General features: G+C 31.7%; 3 protein-coding genes and 1 non-coding gene across 6 annotated transcripts; 2 read left to right on the top strand and 2 right to left on the bottom strand.

Moving 5' to 3' along the window:
- Window positions 1-464: 464 nt before the first annotated feature.
- Window positions 465-1,642, bottom strand: LOC105792948 (NDR1/HIN1-like protein 1). The gene has a single exon (XM_012621828.2). It carries the CDS (start codon window positions 1,483-1,485, stop codon window positions 853-855), a length of 633 nt encoding a protein of 210 aa, XP_012477282.1. The 5' UTR covers window positions 1,486-1,642; the 3' UTR covers window positions 465-852.
- Window positions 1,643-4,396: 2,754 nt separating this feature from the next.
- Window positions 4,397-6,940, bottom strand: LOC105792938 (NDR1/HIN1-like protein 10). Of its 2 annotated transcripts, none has more exons than XM_012621807.2 (2): window positions 6,092-6,938; window positions 4,397-4,707 (listed from the first exon to the last, which is right to left on the bottom strand). In XM_012621807.2, exon 1 carries the CDS (start codon window positions 6,803-6,805, stop codon window positions 6,098-6,100), a length of 708 nt encoding a protein of 235 aa, XP_012477261.2. In that variant the 5' UTR covers window positions 6,806-6,938; the 3' UTR covers window positions 4,397-4,707; window positions 6,092-6,097. The 2 variants fall into 2 exon arrangements, with proteins under 2 accessions (XP_012477261.2, XP_012477271.2); XM_012621817.2 differs by having other exon boundaries at window positions 4,639-4,876; window positions 6,092-6,940.
- A 5,499-nt stretch (window positions 6,941-12,439) lies between these two features.
- Window positions 12,440-17,986, top strand: LOC105792972 (bystin). 2 transcript variants are annotated; one of them, XM_012621856.2, is made up of 12 exons: window positions 12,440-12,677; window positions 12,784-12,984; window positions 13,374-13,500; window positions 13,607-13,658; window positions 13,753-14,080; window positions 14,393-14,472; window positions 14,988-15,035; window positions 15,289-15,435; window positions 16,271-16,343; window positions 16,452-16,527; window positions 17,171-17,281; window positions 17,485-17,986. In XM_012621856.2, exons 1-11 carry the CDS (start codon window positions 12,558-12,560, stop codon window positions 17,248-17,250), a joined length of 1,332 nt encoding a protein of 443 aa, XP_012477310.1. In that variant the 5' UTR covers window positions 12,440-12,557; the 3' UTR covers window positions 17,251-17,281; window positions 17,485-17,986. The 2 variants fall into 2 exon arrangements, with proteins under 2 accessions (XP_012477310.1, XP_012477317.1); XM_012621863.2 differs by having other exon boundaries at window positions 17,471-17,986.
- On the top strand, window positions 15,819-15,945 carry LOC128042754 (small nucleolar RNA snoR111). Its single transcript, XR_008198266.1, has one exon. It is a non-coding gene; the product is annotated as a small nucleolar RNA snoR111 (small nucleolar RNA).
- Window positions 17,987-21,002: the final 3,016 nt, after the last annotated feature.

The raw sequence follows: 21,002 nt of genomic DNA, 5'->3' as shown, positions 1-21,002 counted from the left end.
TTAAAGTTATAAATTTAGTCCATTGGATTATTTTTAATGGCTATATTTTTGAATTTCAAAATTCTAGTCTTAATGCAAATAACAATCATTAAATCTATTAACTGATTTTTGTAAGTAATATGTAAAGATAACAAACAAATATAGATAATATGTTTGACACATCAAACTTTAAAAATAATATAATTTAATGAATTTAATTAGTTATGATTTGGTTAGAACTGAAATTTTCAAATTCTAAAAGTACAGGGACTGGAAATAACCAAATTAAAGTACACGTATTAAATCCGCTATATAAAATACAGGGTCTAATAGCATAATTTGACCTTATATTTGTATCTTAATGAAAGTCATTGAAATTGTCAGTTTTGTATAGTCCCGTTATCTTGATTTACCTAATGTTTACTGTTTAATTCAAAGTTAGAGAACGTGACTCGAATGACTCAATGTCCTGCTACCATGGAACAGGATCCAAAATTTGTGCTTACACATTAAACTAACCCCATTTTCACTGAATGAAAAAAACAAAACAAAAACAGTCGTAATGATTCACTGGATTGAAGAAAGTTGCTGAAGCTTTTGCATTGCAGTTTCCAACGACATGCATACAACTCTAGAATTTCACAATAATGTATCATGACCTGACTCGGTTTGCTGAGGCTTGTTGTGGGTGCATAATTCGAAATTAGGTCTTTCTAGATTTCAACCTGCATTAATTCTCAAATATAAAGAGAAGGTGACAAAAACTTGAGTGATTCGTAAGTGTTCAGAAAAGAACAATTTGGGATTATATCCACAATGTGGCCTAGTAGGTTGGGTCAAGTCCTGACAAAAAAGGGAATAAAGAAGGATCTGTTAAAGAGAAATATCAACTCTGCAAGTTTGGAGAAGTTGATACTTCATAGCAGAACCAACTTGGAAGCCCTTTATTCGATCACTAAACGAAATATAAGCAGGACAGTGGACGTTAATTTGATAGCGACGCGAAATCCAGGACCCAACTTTCCATTTTACGTGGCCGAAAACCTTGATGTCGAGCATCACCAACCCACCATTCATGTCAGCGCTCAACCCAGCCTGAAGAAATGGAGCCACCGGCACATCATTACCGTACAAGAATGGGGACCAAATGGTGAAGTCTCGACGGCCCTGGTAGGTTGTGGGTAGGAGTGTGGGTAAAGTTATCTGCTGGTTACGATAGGATGCGAAGATATCGAGTTTGCGGTAGGAAATGCCGATCCTGCTATTTGGGTTCCTTGCAGCTAAAGTGATTTGGAGGTTGGAAGTGAGCAAGTGAGGGGCAGTACTAAGGTTGAAAGCATAGATGGTGACGTCTTGGAGGAGGAATCTGGGCTTGGAAGGGTGGAGAATTGCCCATACCAGGAGGACTACTATGGCGCAAACTATCAATAACCCGACAATGGCTATCGCTATGCGCTTCACTAGTTGGTTCCCGTCCTGGTGGTGGGGGCAGTATTCTTCTGTCATGATTTCAGGTGGCGGTGGAGATGGCAAAGATTGAAAGCTTTTGGAGTGGGAGATTTAGCAACACGGATAACAACTAAGATGCCACATATAAAGAGTTCTCAGATGTGTATTAACTAGTAACGTTAATTAGGTGAAAATGAATCAAGCATTTAATCTAAATTTCTTTATTTGTTGGTATGCGAAATATTCAAATTGAAGCATAATTTATAATTCTACAAAATAATATCACATCTTTTAAAAATTTTAAAATTAATTTTAACCCTTTAAAGTATTAATCATATTTCTTAGTTGATTGTTTAAAATTGAAGGAGATTAATAAAATAAATAGCCAGATGCCATCATTATTAATTGTTATTTGGTTGATTATATAAAATTTAAGGGATCAGTAAAATAAATATAGAAAGACCTAATTAATAATGAGTCAGTCAAACCTATTTTGGGATCCAATGCAAAAGTTGACCTGTACAGATATATAGAGGTAATTATAGCAATATTACTTCTGCTTTTTCTTTTCTCAAAATCAATAAAATGATTGTAAAAGTTAATGCTAATTTCCCCTTCCACAATAATATATATTTCACTGTTGCACCAAATAGTTTTGACTTGTTCTTGTTATACAAGGTTAATTGCTACTCCTAATATTTCTTTAATTTTTAAATTGGAAGAAAAATGTATTTGTGTCACGGACCGGAGATCAAAACCCATGATCATTGCGCATAAAATGTCATATAAAAATCAACTTATTAAATGGAGCCCATTTGACCCACGTGAATTGGCCTAATTTATGGAATCCAAGAAAAAACCATCTACTTGAAGCCTTGGTAATCTAGTGAAACACTTCAATAAAACTAGAGTTACCAGAATAATTAATGTAAATTCTAAGGGATAAAGAATGTATAAAATTTAAATCCCTTAGGACTCTCACCTTGTAAATAGGCACAAATCTTGACCGTCGATGTAACTCAATCTGTACTGTTGGTTTTGGAGGAGCTCGACTATAAATAGAAGTATTCTCCCTCATTTGCATTCACTCAATTGTAATCTTTCATAGTAATTTAATACTATTGAAAGCATTTACTCAAACACTTGGTGTGCACTACTTTTCTGTGGTTTTTTGTTCGTTCGTAATTTTTTGTCTTTCGAGTTTGTTTTTGCTTTGCTTCAATACTTTAGAGAATTTTTGTAAGAATTTTTATTTTTCGAGAGTAGGTTGACTTAGGCAGGATTTGAACCCAAAAAATCACTTAAAGCCACGTGATTTGCTAGACTAAACATCTAGCCCTGTGACACTTGAATGTGTTCGAATCCACGTTCTTCTTATTGTTGTAATAACAACCGTGCTAATTGAGTTAAGATTCAATCAATTGCACCCAACACTTATTGGTTAAATATATTATTTTTAATGACACATATTGTGTTATGCATGATATTATCAAATCAAATCATGATAAATTAATTTAATAATTTTAAAAATAACAACATAATATTAATTACATTGCATTAATATGAAAATTTAAATTTAAATTCAAAATATAAATAAATATAACAAAAAAACATTTTATCAATTAGAAAATAAATATGTAATCGCTTTTTTAGAAAAATCTAATTGAATGATATAAAATATGAATATTATAATATTTTATAATACAATTTAATTAATTAAATTGATGTAATAATATTTAAAATATATAATTGATAATGTAATTGTAAGTTAATTTTGAAAATAATAATTTCAATATAAATTTAATTAGCTACTATAAAGATAATGGTACTTATAAAATATATAACATTTTACTTAATTAATAAGTTATGTGAATTTTTACAGTTGTAATTAATCTTAAAAATGAACTTATTAAATATTATATTATAAAATTTAAAGCATAATTAAGCTTTGATATTATAAAGATTATGATATGTAGTGTAAAAATACATTTTGGTCCCTTTCAATTTTGATATTGAGCAAATTGGTCCTTTTAAAAATCAGAGTAATTTAATCCTTATTAATTTCAAAAGTGAGCAAATAAGGATAAATAATCATGACGTTAATGCATTTCATCAATAGTACATAATTTTGATTGGTATAATGACAAATTTAGTTTTAGATGTTTACATATTCATCAATTTGAACAACTATGTGTATATTAAATTATAATCTATGATATGGTATTCCATAATATAATAATATAAAATACATATATGTATAATTATTAATTAATTTATATTATATATTAAAATTTTAGCTAAATTCAGTTAAATTAATATGGTATAAAATGTAAAGCAAATTCATGATCACGATGTGTATAATATTTTATAAAGTTTATATAATGTAATATAATTATGCAAATTGTAACAGTAAGTTTGCATTGTATTATCGTTATGTAAAAGTAAAATTAGTTATTACGTCAAAAATAAAAAAATATTTATAACTTATAAAACACTAAAATTATTTAAATCCACTAAGCCCGCCCAACCTGAATCAAGTTGAATCTGATTTGAGCTTGAAAAATTTAAATACAAAAGAGTAATCTTAAAAGAACCAAGCTAAAAAATACTAAATCCGAAAAAGTTCTAGCCCTAATATACGTAAGTCCAAAATAGTCTAAATCTGAAAACATGATCTGAACCCACGTATTTGGCACCTTCTTAATTTTAAAAATGGTTATTGTTGGTGCGGTGAAAGAAAAAGATTTAACCAAAATTTGAGATATATATACACATATATTTATCACATGTATGATGAATTGATTATCATGAACTTCAGTCAAATTTAAAATAATAAGATTATCATGAAAATTAATATGATCTCTAATTTATCTTCCATCAGACAAGATATATGTTGAATTACTATGCTTGAAAAAATACATATATTTTGATAAATAAATAAAAAAAAGTAGCTTGCATGCTCTAGGAATTAATTTAATAAACCTCTATATTTTTGAGAACTAGGTTTATTAATAAATCGAAAATTAGCAATTTATTCACTCTAGACTCGAACCGAAACTATAATTATATTTATATATAAATAGAACACCTAAAAGAGAACCATCAAATTTACATTCATATTTAACACAGGATGAAAGATAAATAGAGATTGTTGGGGGCAGGTTAACATCCCTCGAAAACTACTCAACAATTCCTCCCATTTGTAGCCTATTCATTCTTTCCTTGCCTCTTTTCTTCTCTATTCTTCCCCTTTTAACCATGAATGCCATTCATCTGCTCCTGAAAAATCCAAAATACAAACCAAAATCAAAGCTGGAAGAGTTTTGGTGCATGACAAAGAATGGCATATGCCATTGCAGATAAAGATGACAGCACGTTCATCATCACTCCCTCGCATCTCAAGTTTCATGAACCAAATTACGAGTGAAATTTGATTTACATTCCATGTCTGTCACCAAGAAAAACTAGAATCAACATATATAACACAAGTGACCAAAGAGTGAAAAAACGAATATCACCTACTCAGAGCTGAGGACAAGAATATGATCATGAAAGGAAAAAGCTAAAAGATTGACTCTCCCAAAAGAAGGTAAGGAGGACTATCAAGCAGTGAAAACAGAGTAAGACAGCACAACTAAAATCGAAAAATGGAAAGCACAGATGTATAATCTGTTTCTAACATTAATTATAAGGGAAGATTTATTTCTCTGTAAAAGATTAGCAACTAGGTACCAAAATTCAGTTTCCAGTCCATTAACAAAACAGAGAAAGAGGAGCTTTGAATCTACCAATTCACAAACTTGAACATCAGAAAATAAAATTTCTAGTTAGTAACCCAGTTCCACGAATAGGCCAAAAACAAGGATTAAACAAATCAACATAAATCTGTGACAGCTAATTAACATAGTGCACTGCTCCCCACTGTATACAAAAGGACTCACATTGAAATCCTCTCCCTTCCCATTAATCCAAAAATTTCCCCCAAAAAAGTAGTTCCATAGCCAAATCTCAGCATAAAACTGTTTAAAAAGATCTATCAGGTTACGGGTATGATCAAGTTGGCCATCCTTCCACCACCAACATTATCCCTTATACGAAGTACAAACTTCTGCCAACTGCCAAAGCAAATATTTACTTTCATGTTCGGAACAAAGTCAGCAGAGAGCCATCCACTCTTTTATGGCAATATTATACCAGCAGTGTCATTATAATTAGTTAGTACAATAACCAGTTCGATTGTATTTTGGATCAAATTTTGCCCTTCTCAAAGCATAACCATAGCTGAAGGTTCAAACATCAAATCACTGTGCTTTAGCAGCATAAAACTTAAATCAATTCCGAATACATTGAAAAACCTTACACAGCAACATTATGTCACGGCTGCAATCATTTTCATTGAAGTTGAAATGAAGATGAATTTTAGCTTCACAACAAAGAAACTTCAGAGTCAAAACTGAATTCAAAGGAGAATAAAGAAGGAATAGGAAGTGAATAAAATAATTAACCAGGAACCATTAAACTACACATCCAACAACCTATTATTCAATAGATTAATACATAAAGGCTAAAAAAAACGTTCTCATTGAAACTATTTTATCATTTTAAATCCTGGAAATTCCCCAAGTTAGCCATGATAAGGAGAGAAATTAAACTGAATACTCACAGTAAATCAATCAACACTGCATTTTTTGGAACCGCCGGTCATCTTTCCGGAGGAACCAGTAAGCGCCACGTCGTAACACCAAACCCTAAGTATCCTACGCCGTCCTCTCCACCCCCCGTATCGAAACGCAACGTCGGCGACCACCTTTATATTGAACTTGATCTCGCCACGGCTCCTCTCCCCATTCATCGCGTCGACAACCTTTCCTTCCACGAAAGAATCCACCACCGAATAACTTGCCTTCACCGAGTTCTCCTCGCGCGTGCCCTGCACGAACGGCCCGATCCTCGTCTCAGTCAAGAAGTCGTCCTTGTGGAAAACCGACGAAACGATGTCTCCGTAGTAGATGGAGAGCTTCTTGTTGGGGTTGGAGACCTGGAACTGGGCATTCCATGTGCCGTTCACGCGCTGGTTGGAAGCGTTGAAGTTGGAAAGGGAGATGGATTGGATGGAGAAATCGGGGAGGTGAGGGCGGAGGACGAGCCAGAAGATGAGAAGGATGGTGCCGAAGATGATTAAGAGTAAGGCGAAGGCGACGAAGAGGCGGCGGAAGAAGGTGGGGCGAGGATTTTGAGGTGGGGGCGCTGGGTAGTAAGGGTATGGGCTGGGGTTAACGTAAGGGTAGGCGGTAGTGGATGTGGCGGGGGGTGGCGGACCGCAGCCGTTAACGTTATGAACCGGGTAACCAGTTACCGGTCTGGAAGAGTCCTGCATTTTCTAGTTTTTTTTTCTTTCCAAAAGGAATTTACTTTTGCTTTGCTTTGCTTTGCTTGCAAACAGTGGAATCGGAATCGAAGAGATATTGGGGCGGCAAATAATACTCCTTGCTGTCACCAGTTAACAGAAATTTGTAAATTTAATGTTCAAGAATTAAATTTATAGTATAACACATATTTTTATGTACCAAAAATATTGTATTTTTGGTACCAAAAATACATATCTATCTAGATTCTAGAAATATATAATATAATTTATAATCTATATAAAATATAAGTTTAAAAAACAGTTGAGAAGACCTTTTATTTTTATTATATTATTAATTTCATATTTATAAATAATTATCATATTTGATTTAAAATTATTAATTTTAAAAGTTGAAATAAATTAAAAATTGTGACAGCTATACATTTAAAAATAATTAAGTTATTTAGTAGATAAAAGTTCGAGTTTGAAAAACATTTGAATTAATAAAATATCCATTGTTTTTCATTATATTATTAAATTTATATTTAAAATATTTATAATATTTAATTTAAAATTATTAATTTAAAAATTAGAATTATTAGTTTGAAATGTTTGAATAGAATTTTAAATTTAATAATCATTTGTTGAATATGTTAAAATTGTTTTATTTATTATTTAAAATTTTCTATTATAATATTTGAATGGATAAGTTAATATATTTTAATCATCTTCAATAATTCAAACAATGAATATTATTTTACGTTAACTTCTCTAATTAAAAATACAATATTTAAAAAGCCAACTAAATATTAAATGTGTAAAACACATATAACACAAGTGATATTAAAACTACTATACATAAATGCATAAATTTGGAAAATTTTTGAACTGATAAAAATACTTTTATTTTTTAACATATTACTAAATTCACATTTAAAAATAAAAAGTTGAAATAAAATATAAATTGTGATGATTGTACATTTAAAATAATAATTTATTAAAACTAAAGTTGTGAGAAATACACATTTAAAAGTAATTATAATTTAACTTACAATTATTTGTTAAAATTGGTGTACTACTTTTAAAATAGAAGTTGTGCTAATTTTATTTTTAAAAGTTGTGCTAATTTTATTTGTGTAAAATAGAGTTATTATTGAATAAATTTCTAAGCATCTTAATTATCGTTTAATTACTATTAGACTTAATTAAGTTAATTAATTATTATTTTAAATAATGTTATTTTGCATTAATTACATAAATAAACATATATTATATGTTAAGGGAAAATTAGGGAAATATTCCAATTTTAAAAAATATTCAGGATTATAAGCTATTTTTATCAAATTTAGGAAAATAGGCCGTTTTTGGGAGACTCGAGTACCACAAGGCAAAAGCGCACCATGCAATTGATTTATTTAAAATAAATATATATATTAACCGTTGGATCGACAATGGTTAGAAAATCAAAGACGTTTTTTACTCAACGACTATAAAAATCCAATGGTAAATTTTTTTCCTATATCCCTTTGCACTTTCAAATTTTTTCATTCAATCCTATTCATCTATTCTCTCGACTCTTTTACTCAAATTTCTCCCAAATTCTTCTTCTCTTAATTTTTTATTCAATTTTCATCATTTTAAATATTTAAAAAATGATAATGCCTCTTATTTGTTTGGATCGCAAACACATTTCTGATGTCCAATTACAAATGGTAAGAAAATATTATTATATTTTTATCTTAATTAATATCATTATTTAATTTGTTGCTATTATTAGTTTTTTTATTTATTTTTTATGTTTATATAATCAGGATGAAGATCGGACTATTGAAACATATATACACAATTTAAGTGCAAGAGCACCGTGTGTTATTGATACACGTCTCGTATGCTCGGTGGGACTAAATTGGAGCCACACTTATTAGTGTTTTGCTAGAAAGATGGAGATCCGAGACATACATATTCTATCTTTCGTGCAGCGAGTATACAATTACTTTTGAGGATGTGACATTACGATTCGGTCTACTGGTTGATAGGTCAGTCATTTCGGAGTAGCGCGCGTTGGTGATTGGAGCGCAATTTGCCACCAACTATTAGGCAATGTGTTGAACAAGTTTTGTGGTAACCGGATAGATATGAAATGGATAGAAGATAATTTCTCACATCTCGACAACTATTCTAGTGCGGTTAAAAGACAGTAGTGCCCTCAAGCATGCATATTGAGGTTGATCGGGGTTTTTTAATGCTAGATAAATCTAAAAATCTGGTACAATATTTAAAGTGGCTTCTACAACTAATCGACCTAAAAGAAGCTGAACAACTCAGTTGGGGATCAGCTATCTTAACTACATTGTATCGAGAGATGTGTCGGGAATTGAAGCACAAAAAATCAAAATCAATGGTTGTGTACTCCTTCAGTCATAAGCATAGTATCGCTTTACCATTTTTACGTCCCGAGTAATATTTTCTTATCAATTCACATTCATAATAAGGTAAGATTCATTTAATAATATAGTTACCATATTATTATTTATTATTATTATTATATTTTTGGAATAACATACTATTTGAACAGGTGGAAATTACTTGAGTCATATGGGTATACCGAACGAACTTGAAGATATCCAGTTATTGTTAGATCAAAATTCAAAAGTTAATGTTAGTTTTTGAATTTTTCAATTACATAATAATTATGTAAGGATTTGAAATTTAATGTTAGGTATGTAATAAAATTTATAACTCATATTACAGTTTGAATGGATGCAATACTCTGATATTAGAATTCAAGAATGTATCCCAGTCAATTTTTGACAAATCGCAATATCTGGCACATTAAAGTGCCATTGATAGTTTTTGCAACGATTGAGATGCATGAATCTGATCGAGTGATGCACCAGTTTAGGTTTGTGCAAAATATTTCGCCCTCACCCTAAAACCTTGATGAACTTCACAAGATTAACTTGCAGAGGAGAATCGATGAAAATTGGCCTAAATTCCATGCTAAGTATATCTACTTATGGGAACATAGGTACGACTTCATACCTATGTTCGAACCAATTGTTAAACTGGATTTGGCGACATCTTCAGATTATATGACATGGTTTAGACTTCATGGTAAGCCATATTTATTGTCAAAAGGAGGAAAGAAGTAGACAAATTCGTCGTAGAAGGCCAACACGACCCCACATGAGGCCACAATTGGGAGTACATGCATCAAGTTCATCATCATCATCAACTTTAACCTCGAATGCTATACCAATGGATGCACCTTCCAACCAGTATGGTTCTTATTTTTCTAGTGCATTTACTAACCCTGTTTTTCACACAAGCACCAATTTATGCACCATCATACCATGCATCAACACCTTCTCCAGAAATATTCTTTGCACCACCTCCATCTATAAGAGCATATTACACTCCACTACCTTCAATAATACTAATTCATCCGCCATTGCCTACAATTCCAACATTTTATGCACAATCGGATTATTCAACACCATATATTTCTTTATCGATAATGTCACAAGCACCATCAGAATTACTGTTATTCAAAGGTGAGTCATCTTTACAACCACCTACTAATACAATCAATTATATAAGATGGCAACTTAGGATGCAAAGAATAACAATATGAAGATAATGTTAGAGATGAAGATGAAGATGAAAATTGATGTGGAGATGGAGATGAAGATGAAAATGACGATGATAAGCTCAATCCTCAACCAATAAAACATGTATTTTAATAATTTTATTTATTATAATAATTTTTATATAAATTTTCCAAACTTCATAATAGAACATATATTTTATCTATATATTACTAATATGTTTAGTTGATTTTTTGTAAACTTGTCTATGGGCCGGGCCACCCGACCTAGCCCAAAGACTCACTCGAAAAGTGAGAGAGTTTAAGTAAAAATATAGGCCCAAAAAATAGGTTTGAGAAAAAAAAGGCCCTGCTTAGAAAATGGGTTAGGCATGGATAAGGCTTTTTTGGCCCGACCCAAATATGCCAAAAAAAAACTGTTACTTTTCCTTGCTGTTTTTTGTTGTTGCTATTTTATTGTTATTTTTCACTATTTTGCTACCATTTCACTATTATGTTAGTACCATTTTGTTATTATTGTTTGAATATTGTATAACTTTTATTGTTATTTTTTTTTACTATTTTAGAGACATTTGTTTGTTAAATTGTACCTATCTTAGTGTTATTTAAATATACATATATATTTATTTTAAATTTGTCAGAAAATATTTATTTTATTATTTTTAGTATTTTTGATGTATTATATATCTTTAAAAATTTTATATAATAAATAATATAAAAAAATTAATACAGACGGGTCAGGCCAGGCCCGAGTTTTAGCATTTTCATCTGGGCTGAGTTTGGATAAAATCTTAGGCCATTTTTCGAACCAAACCTAGCAAACAGACTTTAAATTTTAGTTGCACCCAATCCAACCCATAGCCACCTCTAATTTTTTATGTTAACATTAATTTTACATTAATTTTTATTTATTTTTAAAGTTGACAAACACTGCTAGCTCATGCATTGCACAATTATGCAAGCTAGCATTTGTATAATTTTTAGTAAGTTTTTTAATTATATTTTTTGCACTTTGTATATATATTTTAATAAATGTATATATTTATAACTTTTATCTTTTTATAATTTTTATGTAACAGCCAGTTTTTAGTGAAATTGGAATACTGGTTTTGGGACCACAAATTTGAGTCCGAAAGAAAAATTATTTTAATATTATTGCATGGTCTGCATAATGATAGAAATATCAAATAAAAATTTCGTTAAGAAAATTTTACCGATTACATGTTTAATTAGATGTAAAGGACCAAATTGCATAAAATGTAAAAATTGAGTTCTAGTAGCTATAGGTATCAATAGCTATGGAAATCAAAATTTGAGGTCCTTATATGGCAAATAGACTATTAAGAGGAGTTAGTAGATAAGTATGCTTAGTCATCAATGGAAAATTAAACAAAGAAAATGACTAAGGGTGAGTTTGGATGGGCGGTGTGTTTACTTGCGGTTAGTGTTAAAATAACGGTGGCGTTGAGATTAGATACTGTAACAATACAGTAGCGTGAGACAAAAAGTAAGCTAAACGCATCGCACCGTACCCAATCGCCCATCCAAACCCACCCTAGATTGGAAGGATGAAATAATAAAAGATGATATTTTAATTAAATAAGAAATATCATCATTTTATATCATCTTTCCTCAAATTAAATACATGGAAACCCTAGTTAGAAGAGCTTGAAGGTAACAAACTTATTTGGCTTAATTGGGTAAGTATTCTTGTCCCATTTTAGTAATTTTATATTTATGAGATCGTAATAATTAATCTAGCTATCTCGGGATTAATTTGTAAAATTATCAAAGTACTAGGGTTTTTCCATTGATAAATATAGTTGAATTATGAAATTTTACTGTAAAAATAAAAGATGATTGATAGATAAACAACTTTTGTAAAGTGAATATTGATAAAATTATTATAATTTTGATACAATACTTAAAATTATTATAATTTTGATTGAATACTTAAAATTATTTACAATCTTTCTCAACTTTAACAAAGATAATGTCCACTAGAAATAAATCGAAATTACGAAAAGGAAAAAAATATTACAAATTGCTTCAAGTTAAAACCCTGGCACCGTATTACTAAAACCTCGTCTCTTTTGAGTGCCATAGCCGCCTCTACATTCCTTTCACTCTTCCAAACATCGAATTTTCATATTCCTTTTGGCCGAAGCTCCGTCAATGGCGAAGAACAAAAGAGAGCGAAACCAAAATCCGCAGCCATTTTTAGCAGATGACGATTCCGTCGCCTCTACAAAGAAACACTCCAAAGCTCCCAAACACCACCAGAAGCAAGACAAAGTAAGATTCCGCTTCCTTCCTTCAGCTTTTTCTTTATTTATTGAATTCTTTTTGTTGCTATTTTATTTTTTATTTTTTTTAAATCTATGTGTGTGTGTTTTTGCAGATGATTTCGTCGGGGATGAGCTCGAAAATCTTAAAAGAAGCGCTTCTTCAACAGAAGGAAATAGAAGAAGAAGCGTCAGGAGGGATCGCTAAGAGCGCGTTCGGTTCGGTTGAAGAAGAACCTAACAAGCATGAGGAAGAAGAGGACATTGACGATTTTGGTGGATTTTCTGAGACACAAAGTCAATTTGGCAACTATGAAGTAACAAATTTTTATTTAATCATTTAATTTGATTTAATTAAACATTTCAATATTGCTTTCCTGACTAGTTATCTTCACTAGTATGCTCTTTAGGAACTTAGGCTCGATTTACTGTTACTTTTTCCAATTTTCCTTTTGATATGAAGTATGAACAATTGAACTTTTATTTTTATGAAGAAAATATCAGGATTTTGTTGCAATATCAAATGTTAATTTTCTTTTTAACAATTTTAAGATACATAAGCAAATAGGACAAAGCTAGTTTCACAAGTAACAACCAAATGGAGCCTTAGTTTATTGAGGATTGCTTAGTTTTTTCCCCCTCTATTTGCAGATCATTGCAATTATTCTGGTTAAAAGGTCAGTTCTACGTTTATTTTATGTTGTAGGAGGAAATTGATGAGGATGATGAGAAGTTGCTGGAGGCATTCTTATCAAAGGATGCTGGTCCACAAAGGACACTTGCGGACGTTATAATTCAAAGGATCAAGGAGAATGATGCAAATGCTGCTTCAGGTAACTTTTTAAGTTGATTATATTCAGTTATTTGATCTACCGATATTGTGAAAGAATTTTACCTACTTAGAAATGGGGTTTTATGGTTGAAATTGTTTAATTGCAGAAAAACAACCTTTGCCTAAGTTGGATGACTCTCTTATTGATTTGTATAAGGGGTAATATTGCTCCCCTTGTGTTTGTAAGATTCTTTTTGTTTCTATAAAAGAAGGTGCAGAGCCCTTAACAGGTGAATGAAAACTAAATGTGCAGAGTTGGCAAGTTTCTGAACAAATACACAGCTGGGAAAATGCCTAAAGCCTTTAAACACATTCCGTCAATGCAACTCTGGGAGGATGTTTTGTACTTGACTCAGCCTGAGAATTGGTCTCCAAATGCGATGTTTCAAGCCACAAGAATATTTGCTTCCAATTTGGGTGCTAAGAAGGCAGAGCGTTTTTATAGGCTAGTCTTGCTTCCACGTGTTAGAGATGATATTCGGAAGAATAAGCGACTTCATTTTGCTCTATATCAGTCTTTGAAGAAGGCTCTATACAAACCTGCTGCATTCAACAAGGGAATATTGTTTCCATTGTGTAAGGTATACAAATTTCTGCCCACTGCAATGAATTTTGGTATCTAGTTTTCTTTTTCTATCTGAAAAAATTCAAATAATCCATGTCTTCTTTATGAAATCCCTTTTGCTGCTACTGTTGTAAGCTTTTAGCCTTAAGACTTTCTCTTTAGATTGATATTTCAGCTTCTTCATTGTTCTTCACTTCTACCTTATTTTATTTGCATAAGTTTTTGGGTTTTTGGTCATGTGGTAGAGGATATTTTTGGATTGTATGATAGGCTGCTTTCTTTTATTTTGACATAAAAGCTTTTTTTTTTCTCCCCTGCTCATTTTCAGTCAGGGACATGCAATCTCAGAGAGGCAGTTATCGTTGGGAGTGTTCTTGAAAAAGTCTCCATTCCTATGCTTCATTCAAGGTATTTTACTGGTGGTTTAGTTATTTGATACTAGGAGGGGTTTTATTTCAATGTTAGAATTCAGGTAGTATGTTGAGCCTGTTACCAAACTTATTATCATAGTTTTTACTGTTACTGGAGATTGTAATTAATGTAGATTTTACTTATGCCTAAATAAGAATCACAATATTGGACACAGACTGAATAGGAGTTTGCAAGTCAGGATCTTGTGGCTGGCTTTGCCAGAAATTTTGGATAGCCTGCAGCTTCTTGTAGGAAATGCAATAATATCCTTTCCAGCAAGAATATTTTAAAGTTGGTACTCATCATTGTGGATGTTATAAAGTGGTCGGGAGAGGTGTTTTTTTTTGAATCTTTAAAAGCAAGTTAATTGCTTATAGTTTATTATAGTAAATGGAATTGATGATCTGAGCATGGTAGGTTTGTTTAATTCTCTCTAAGGCTGCTGGATTGTCATTCAAATTGTTTAAGTTCAGATGATTACGAGGGCCTCTAATTTGTAAATGGAATTGCAGTGTTGCATTAATGAAGCTTGCGGAAATGGAATATTGTGGCACAACAAGGTATTTTAATATTTTGACATTTCCTTTTGTTGTTTCTCTCTCTCTCTTAGAAGCAAAACGGTGGATGGTGGTAGAAGTAAAGTTTCAGCATGTTTTATGGTTCATGGTTTCATGATCTTGATATCTTGTTGATGCGTTAATCTCTTTAAGTTATCAGATAGGGATCAATAATCTAGAGATTAGCAATTCATTTTTTTTCTTGTAGTGCCCTTTCTTACAAACTGTATCATGTTTGTCGGTAAAATTGTTACAGTTATTTTATAAAGCTTCTTTTGGAGAAGAAATATGCTCTGCCATATCGGGTTGTTGATGCTGTTGTTGCTCATTTTATGAGGTTTCTTGAGGATACAAGGATAATGCCAGTAATATGGCATCAGTCTCTTCTGGCATTTGTGCAACGGTCAGTGAAATTTATTTGAGATACTCTTTGCCTCTTGAGTATACCACTTCACATCTTATTTAATGTGCACCAAATTATAATAATGAGTTTGAGATAGTATCGTAGACCTTTACTGAGGAAAATATTTATGTCAAGCATCAATGGAATTGTTCCTAGTTTACATTAAAGCAAAATAAGGTAAGAAATGGTTAAAATGGATGAGAGAAAATAGTAATGGAGAGACACCGTCCTTCTTTACTCTCTGCAGCCATAATGACATTGCTGGCTCACTGGTTCTGCTATACTTGGCATTCATATTTGTTGACTGGTAGTTTTATTTTTTAGATACTATTGAAGTTTCTTGATCTTCCCTTTTTGTTATTTTAAAGGAGACCTCTGTTCATCTAAGGAAGTGAGCAGACATTTTATTATTGTGTCTCTTCCTTGAGGTATAGTGAAATCGAAGGCTGAGATATTGTTCCAGTTATCAGTTTTCTCAATTGATAAAAATTGGTTGTTGCTTGTGCACATTTTATTCTCTTAGGGTATATCACGTGTTTGTGTAGCAAAAGATTTCTGTTTTTAACTTAATAAATATGAAAAAAAAAGAGGATGCTGGTGATTCGAATTTCCTTTTCCGCGCTTTGAACTGATGAATTATTAAGGACCCATGTGGATGGTGATGCACTTGTATGTATTTGTTTTCCTTTTAAAATTGCGAGGGAATGTTTCATGAATTAAAAGTTATTTGAAGTTGATTAATCTGATGGAACTATAGCATATCTTTAGTATCTCACTAGCTCATGACACCTCTGTGATGTCCCCGTTTACTGCATTTTTATCTAAATACTTACAGGTACAAAAATGAACTGCTCAAGGAAGATAAAAATAACCTTAGAGTTCTACTTGAGACTCAAAAGCATAAATTAGTAAGACATCGCTCTCACATCCGTACTGATGACGAATAGCTTCTTTTAACTCCCCCCCCTTTGGTCCAATTTTGACAGTCAATGATCCTTGTGCTCATCATGATATAGGTTACACCTGAAATAATGAGGGAGCTAGATAACAGCCGTAACCGAGGCGAGAAGGAGGATGATCCTATGCTATTAGATATCCTTTTCTTTTTAAGTGGTCATTTCCTTTTTCATGTTTATGAATGTAAGAATTAACTTATAAATTTTGTTGCTTTGTGGTAATGGTGCTTGTTTATGATTCATTTATTTGCTTTGAGGTTTTTAAAGATGACATTAGTTGTACTGTGTTCAAGGAATAACTTAAATTAGTACGTATAAGTATGGAGTTTGTGCTGTAATGCAATAGAAAGCAAGATGCCATGCTCTAGGATGTATGTTGTTTAACTGTTCATTGAAGGGCAGAATATTAGGATTGACATGCATTAATCCTAATCCTAAAAGCAAGAATTTACTGTGCACGTTTGGAAAATTGGATGCACTTGATATTAATTTTGTCTGCTAAAGGAAAAGCAGACGAATATCCGTTATATAAATGGTTTATTTATAATATTATATCCTGTATGAAGTTGCCTATACCTGTTTGCAATCTTATTTATGTCTGCTTGAGTTCAAGTGTCACGTAGATACATTTCAGTATTAATATTAATTATATATGTTTATATCTGAAGACGTCTCCAATATTGAATAAAGAGTATAATGTTATACATTGTATTTCTCTGTTTTTCTCATATTGGTATGTTGGCGGAGTTGGATTTTTTGTTACCTTGACTTGATATTACCATCTTCTGTTCATGTGATCAATAAAACCATTGAGGAAGACAGGTTTGATATTCCAGAAGTACCTATGGAGGAGGATTGACTTTACGATTGCTGACCCCATTGATGCCTTGGTATGATTGATTCCTGCTTATGCATGATATAAAATTATATATTTAGGATTCTGAATGTGAGCTTTTCTTCAAATGCATCCAAATACTGGCATGATTATTATTTAAATTGTTTTATGTTGTTCTCCTATGCTTAATCCAGTTCTTATGTTTCTGAGCAAAGTTTTGAACAAGACATTTTTTATTATTTAGACTTCCTGGTACAGGATTTTGATAGGGTTGCTGGACGAAGCCCCTTAAGTTAAATGGTAAAACTGGGTAGCTGAGATGGGAAGTACGCGAGGAGTAAGCATGAATTCTCGGGTGGGGTCTTGCCAATTAGAAGTTATCGAGAAGGTTATACCATGATTGCATGTAAAATATGATTGCTAGTAGGGGAGCTTTACAATTCTTTGAACTTGTTAAAGATTTAGGGTTCACATAGGTGACAAATTTTGCCATGAAGATTGCAGGATGAATTTTGTTTATGCCATTTATAATTTTGTGGCACCTAAATTGTTTTTAAGCAGTTCGTACCAACTTAATCATTTGTTTGATAAGTGTTAAACCGTTTGTTATTTTTTTTAATGTCTGGGGGTCGGCAGAGCAATGGCCTTACCATGAAGTTTGTCCTTTGTTCTTCACATGGATCAGGCTGGCCGAACTCTCTAAAATGCTCTCAAAGTGTAAGGTTCCTAGCTCAAATGCCATGCGACATATATTACAGAATTCATGTGAATCGTGTGTTTTATACAAGTATATCTAATTTTTTTATGATCACATATTTGTTTTAGTATGTTGAGCACACGTGTCAGATTCGAACTTGTAATAGAAAATAGTTTTAAAAATGTGAAAATAAAAGATAAAACTTATTTTAACATAGTGTGAGTTTAAGGCTGTGTTTCTTATGGAAAGTGCTTTTGGAGTGTAGCAAGGTTAAATTAAATATGTTTTGTTTGGGGTCAAAAGGTACTTTTACATCCAACTTGGGAACTAGTTTTGGCTTTTGCCAAAAGCATTTTTGGTTATCTTTTTACATTCATTTAACCCACCATCCCAACCCCAGCACTAAAATTATTTTCATGCTGAATTTTGAATACTGTTTCTTATTCCTTAAGGGGCAAGGTTGTTTTTTTTTCTTTGAACAAATTTTGCTTGTATTTGTGGAATTGTAGTAGAGAACCTTCCCGAGTTAATATTTTGTGCTTATTCCTATCATTTTGAATAAAAATAAAATTTTAAAATAATTCATTAAATTATTGAAATATAAAATATTCTTTTTGCTATGTGGAAATAAAATAATAACAAATTTAATATAGGTATAGGTACTAAATTCTAAAATTTTGAAAAGTGCAAAAGACTTTAAAAATGTTTAAAATTTATATTTTGTGTCAAAATGTTGATAATGAATTACAATAAATTAATTTTATATTGCACTATAATTTAAGTTATATTTTATACATCAAAATATTAACTAATTTTAATATCATTTAAATGTATATTATTTAATTTTACAACCTCATGAATTTACTTATTAATGATTCAAATGTATTAATTCATCACTTGTTTTGTATCAACTGTACATATTTATTATTATTATAACAATAAATTTGTCTTCAAAGTTTTTATATTTTGTCATTTTGGTATCTCAATTTAACAAATTTTATTCGTAACATTTATACGAATTGACAATGATTTAATAAATTTAATTTGTAATATTTACATATTTTATTAATATTTATATAAAATATATAAACATTAAAGATTAAATTTATTATTATAGTAATCAAAATTATATAAAAAATTAATTTTTTAATATACAACAAAGAAAAAACACAGATTAAATAAACGTGGTCAATGTATAGGGGTCTAACGATTTCATCCGATAGTTTCAGCAAGCAATGAAGTCCAAAAGATTGTAAGTACGCCATCAAAGTTAAACTGTTAACAACTTTGTTTACTTCTTTCTTTAAATATTAATGCCATAATTAATTTCTTTTAGTTGCTGATTTTTAAAATTGATAAAATTTTGATAAAATAAAATTATTTAAACTTTTTTTAAAGAATAAATTTAAATTGAGAAGAGTAAAAAGTATTTTTATTTAGGGTAAACTATAAAAATAGTTACTTTCGTTTACCTCATATGATATTTTAGTTACTTATATTTGAAATGTTACGTTTTAGTCACTTACACTATCGTTTTGTTATGGAGTGGTCATTCTACCGTTAAGGTCCGTTATCTCCCTAATGGTAGTCCTACGTGGCAGTCCAAATGAGTTTTAAATGCCAACTTGGATATCCAGTTGCTAAGGTGAAAATAGATTTTTAATTAAATAAAATTAATTTGGACTGTCACGTAAGACACCTAAGTTGGCATTAAAACCTATTTGGACTGCCACGTAGGACTACCGTTAGAGAGGTAATGGAGCTTAACAGTACAGTGACCACTTCGTAACAAAGCAATAATGTAAACAACTAAAATGTAACATTTCAAATATAAGTGACTAAAATGTAATTTGAAGTAAATAAAAGTGACTGTTTTTATAGTTTACTCTTTTATTTATTTATTTTATATTTACATGGGAGAAGGGAAGATTTAAGATTAGAGGTTTTGACTTAATGGTAGGATAGCATCGCAAGCATCCTTAGCCCATGTTATTTGACCTTTTATTTATTAAACTTTGTAGTTGTCCTGAACCTGAAAAGATAATAGGAAACCGAAAGTGAAGGAAAAGGGCCAATTTACCAAAAAAGCCCATTTTTTTTAAAATTACGGAAATGGGCCGGTTTTTTAATTATTTACCGGAATGGTCCATTTTCCGCGAAATCGCGCCACGCCGTGCGATGTCGAGTGCGTGGCGAGAGAGTCGCGTCCACGTCGGTAGCGACTGGCGACGTGGAATGAAATCGCTTCTCAAGGACGCGATTTCCTTCCATCGTCGGCAGTCGCTACCGACGTGGACGCTATGCCGCCACGTAGCGCAGCACGGGGACGCGATTTTGACGCCGATTTTACGTTTGGGTTTTCGGCTTTTAGGGTTTAGGTGCGTGCTTTTTAGGGTTAGGGTCCCGAAATTTTTTTGAGTTGACGATCTCGGTCAAATAGTGGAAATCGCTTCTACCAGATGCTATTTGAGAAGAAATTGTGAAATCGTGGCCTCGTGGACACGATTTCGCCAATGGTCATGTAAGAAATAATTTTTTGACGTTTTACGAGCAAATAGTATAAAATCGGCGATACCAAGATGCTATATGAGAAAAATTGTGAAATCGCTACTCGTGGGCGCGATTTTGCTACAATTGGTCATGTAAGAAATAATTTTTTGGCGTTTACGAGCAAATAGTTTCAAATCGCTACCTCGTGGACGCGATTTTGCTCTGATAACAAGTTTGGTGAGGCTATAAATTAGGCGAAAATGTTCTTAGAATGCATAACTCACAATGAAACATTTTAGAGAGGCTAAGAAACTTAGAGTTTCAAAATGAGTGAACGTATTAGTCTTTGTTATTTACTACGATGGTGAGGTTTGCCACACCGAGAATGGTGTTATTTTTTGTCGGAGAATACGGTGCATTGTCATTTAGCCAAAACATAGATTTGAGAACTCCGTAAAAGAATTAGGCGTAAAATTTTCGAACGACGCCAATGAAAGTTCATCAATGACGTATCGATTTTGTTCTTTTGTTGATCCGGTGACATATGACTCGTTCGACATAAAATGTGCTCGTAGCTTGGAGGCAATGG

This window comes from Gossypium raimondii, chromosome 7 (genome assembly GCF_025698545.1).
Source record: "Gossypium raimondii isolate GPD5lz chromosome 7, ASM2569854v1, whole genome shotgun sequence".
Taxonomy (NCBI): domain Eukaryota; kingdom Viridiplantae; phylum Streptophyta; class Magnoliopsida; order Malvales; family Malvaceae; genus Gossypium; species Gossypium raimondii.
The sequence above is the reverse complement of the archived record's forward strand: the minus strand, read 5'-3'. Positions and strand labels throughout refer to the sequence as shown.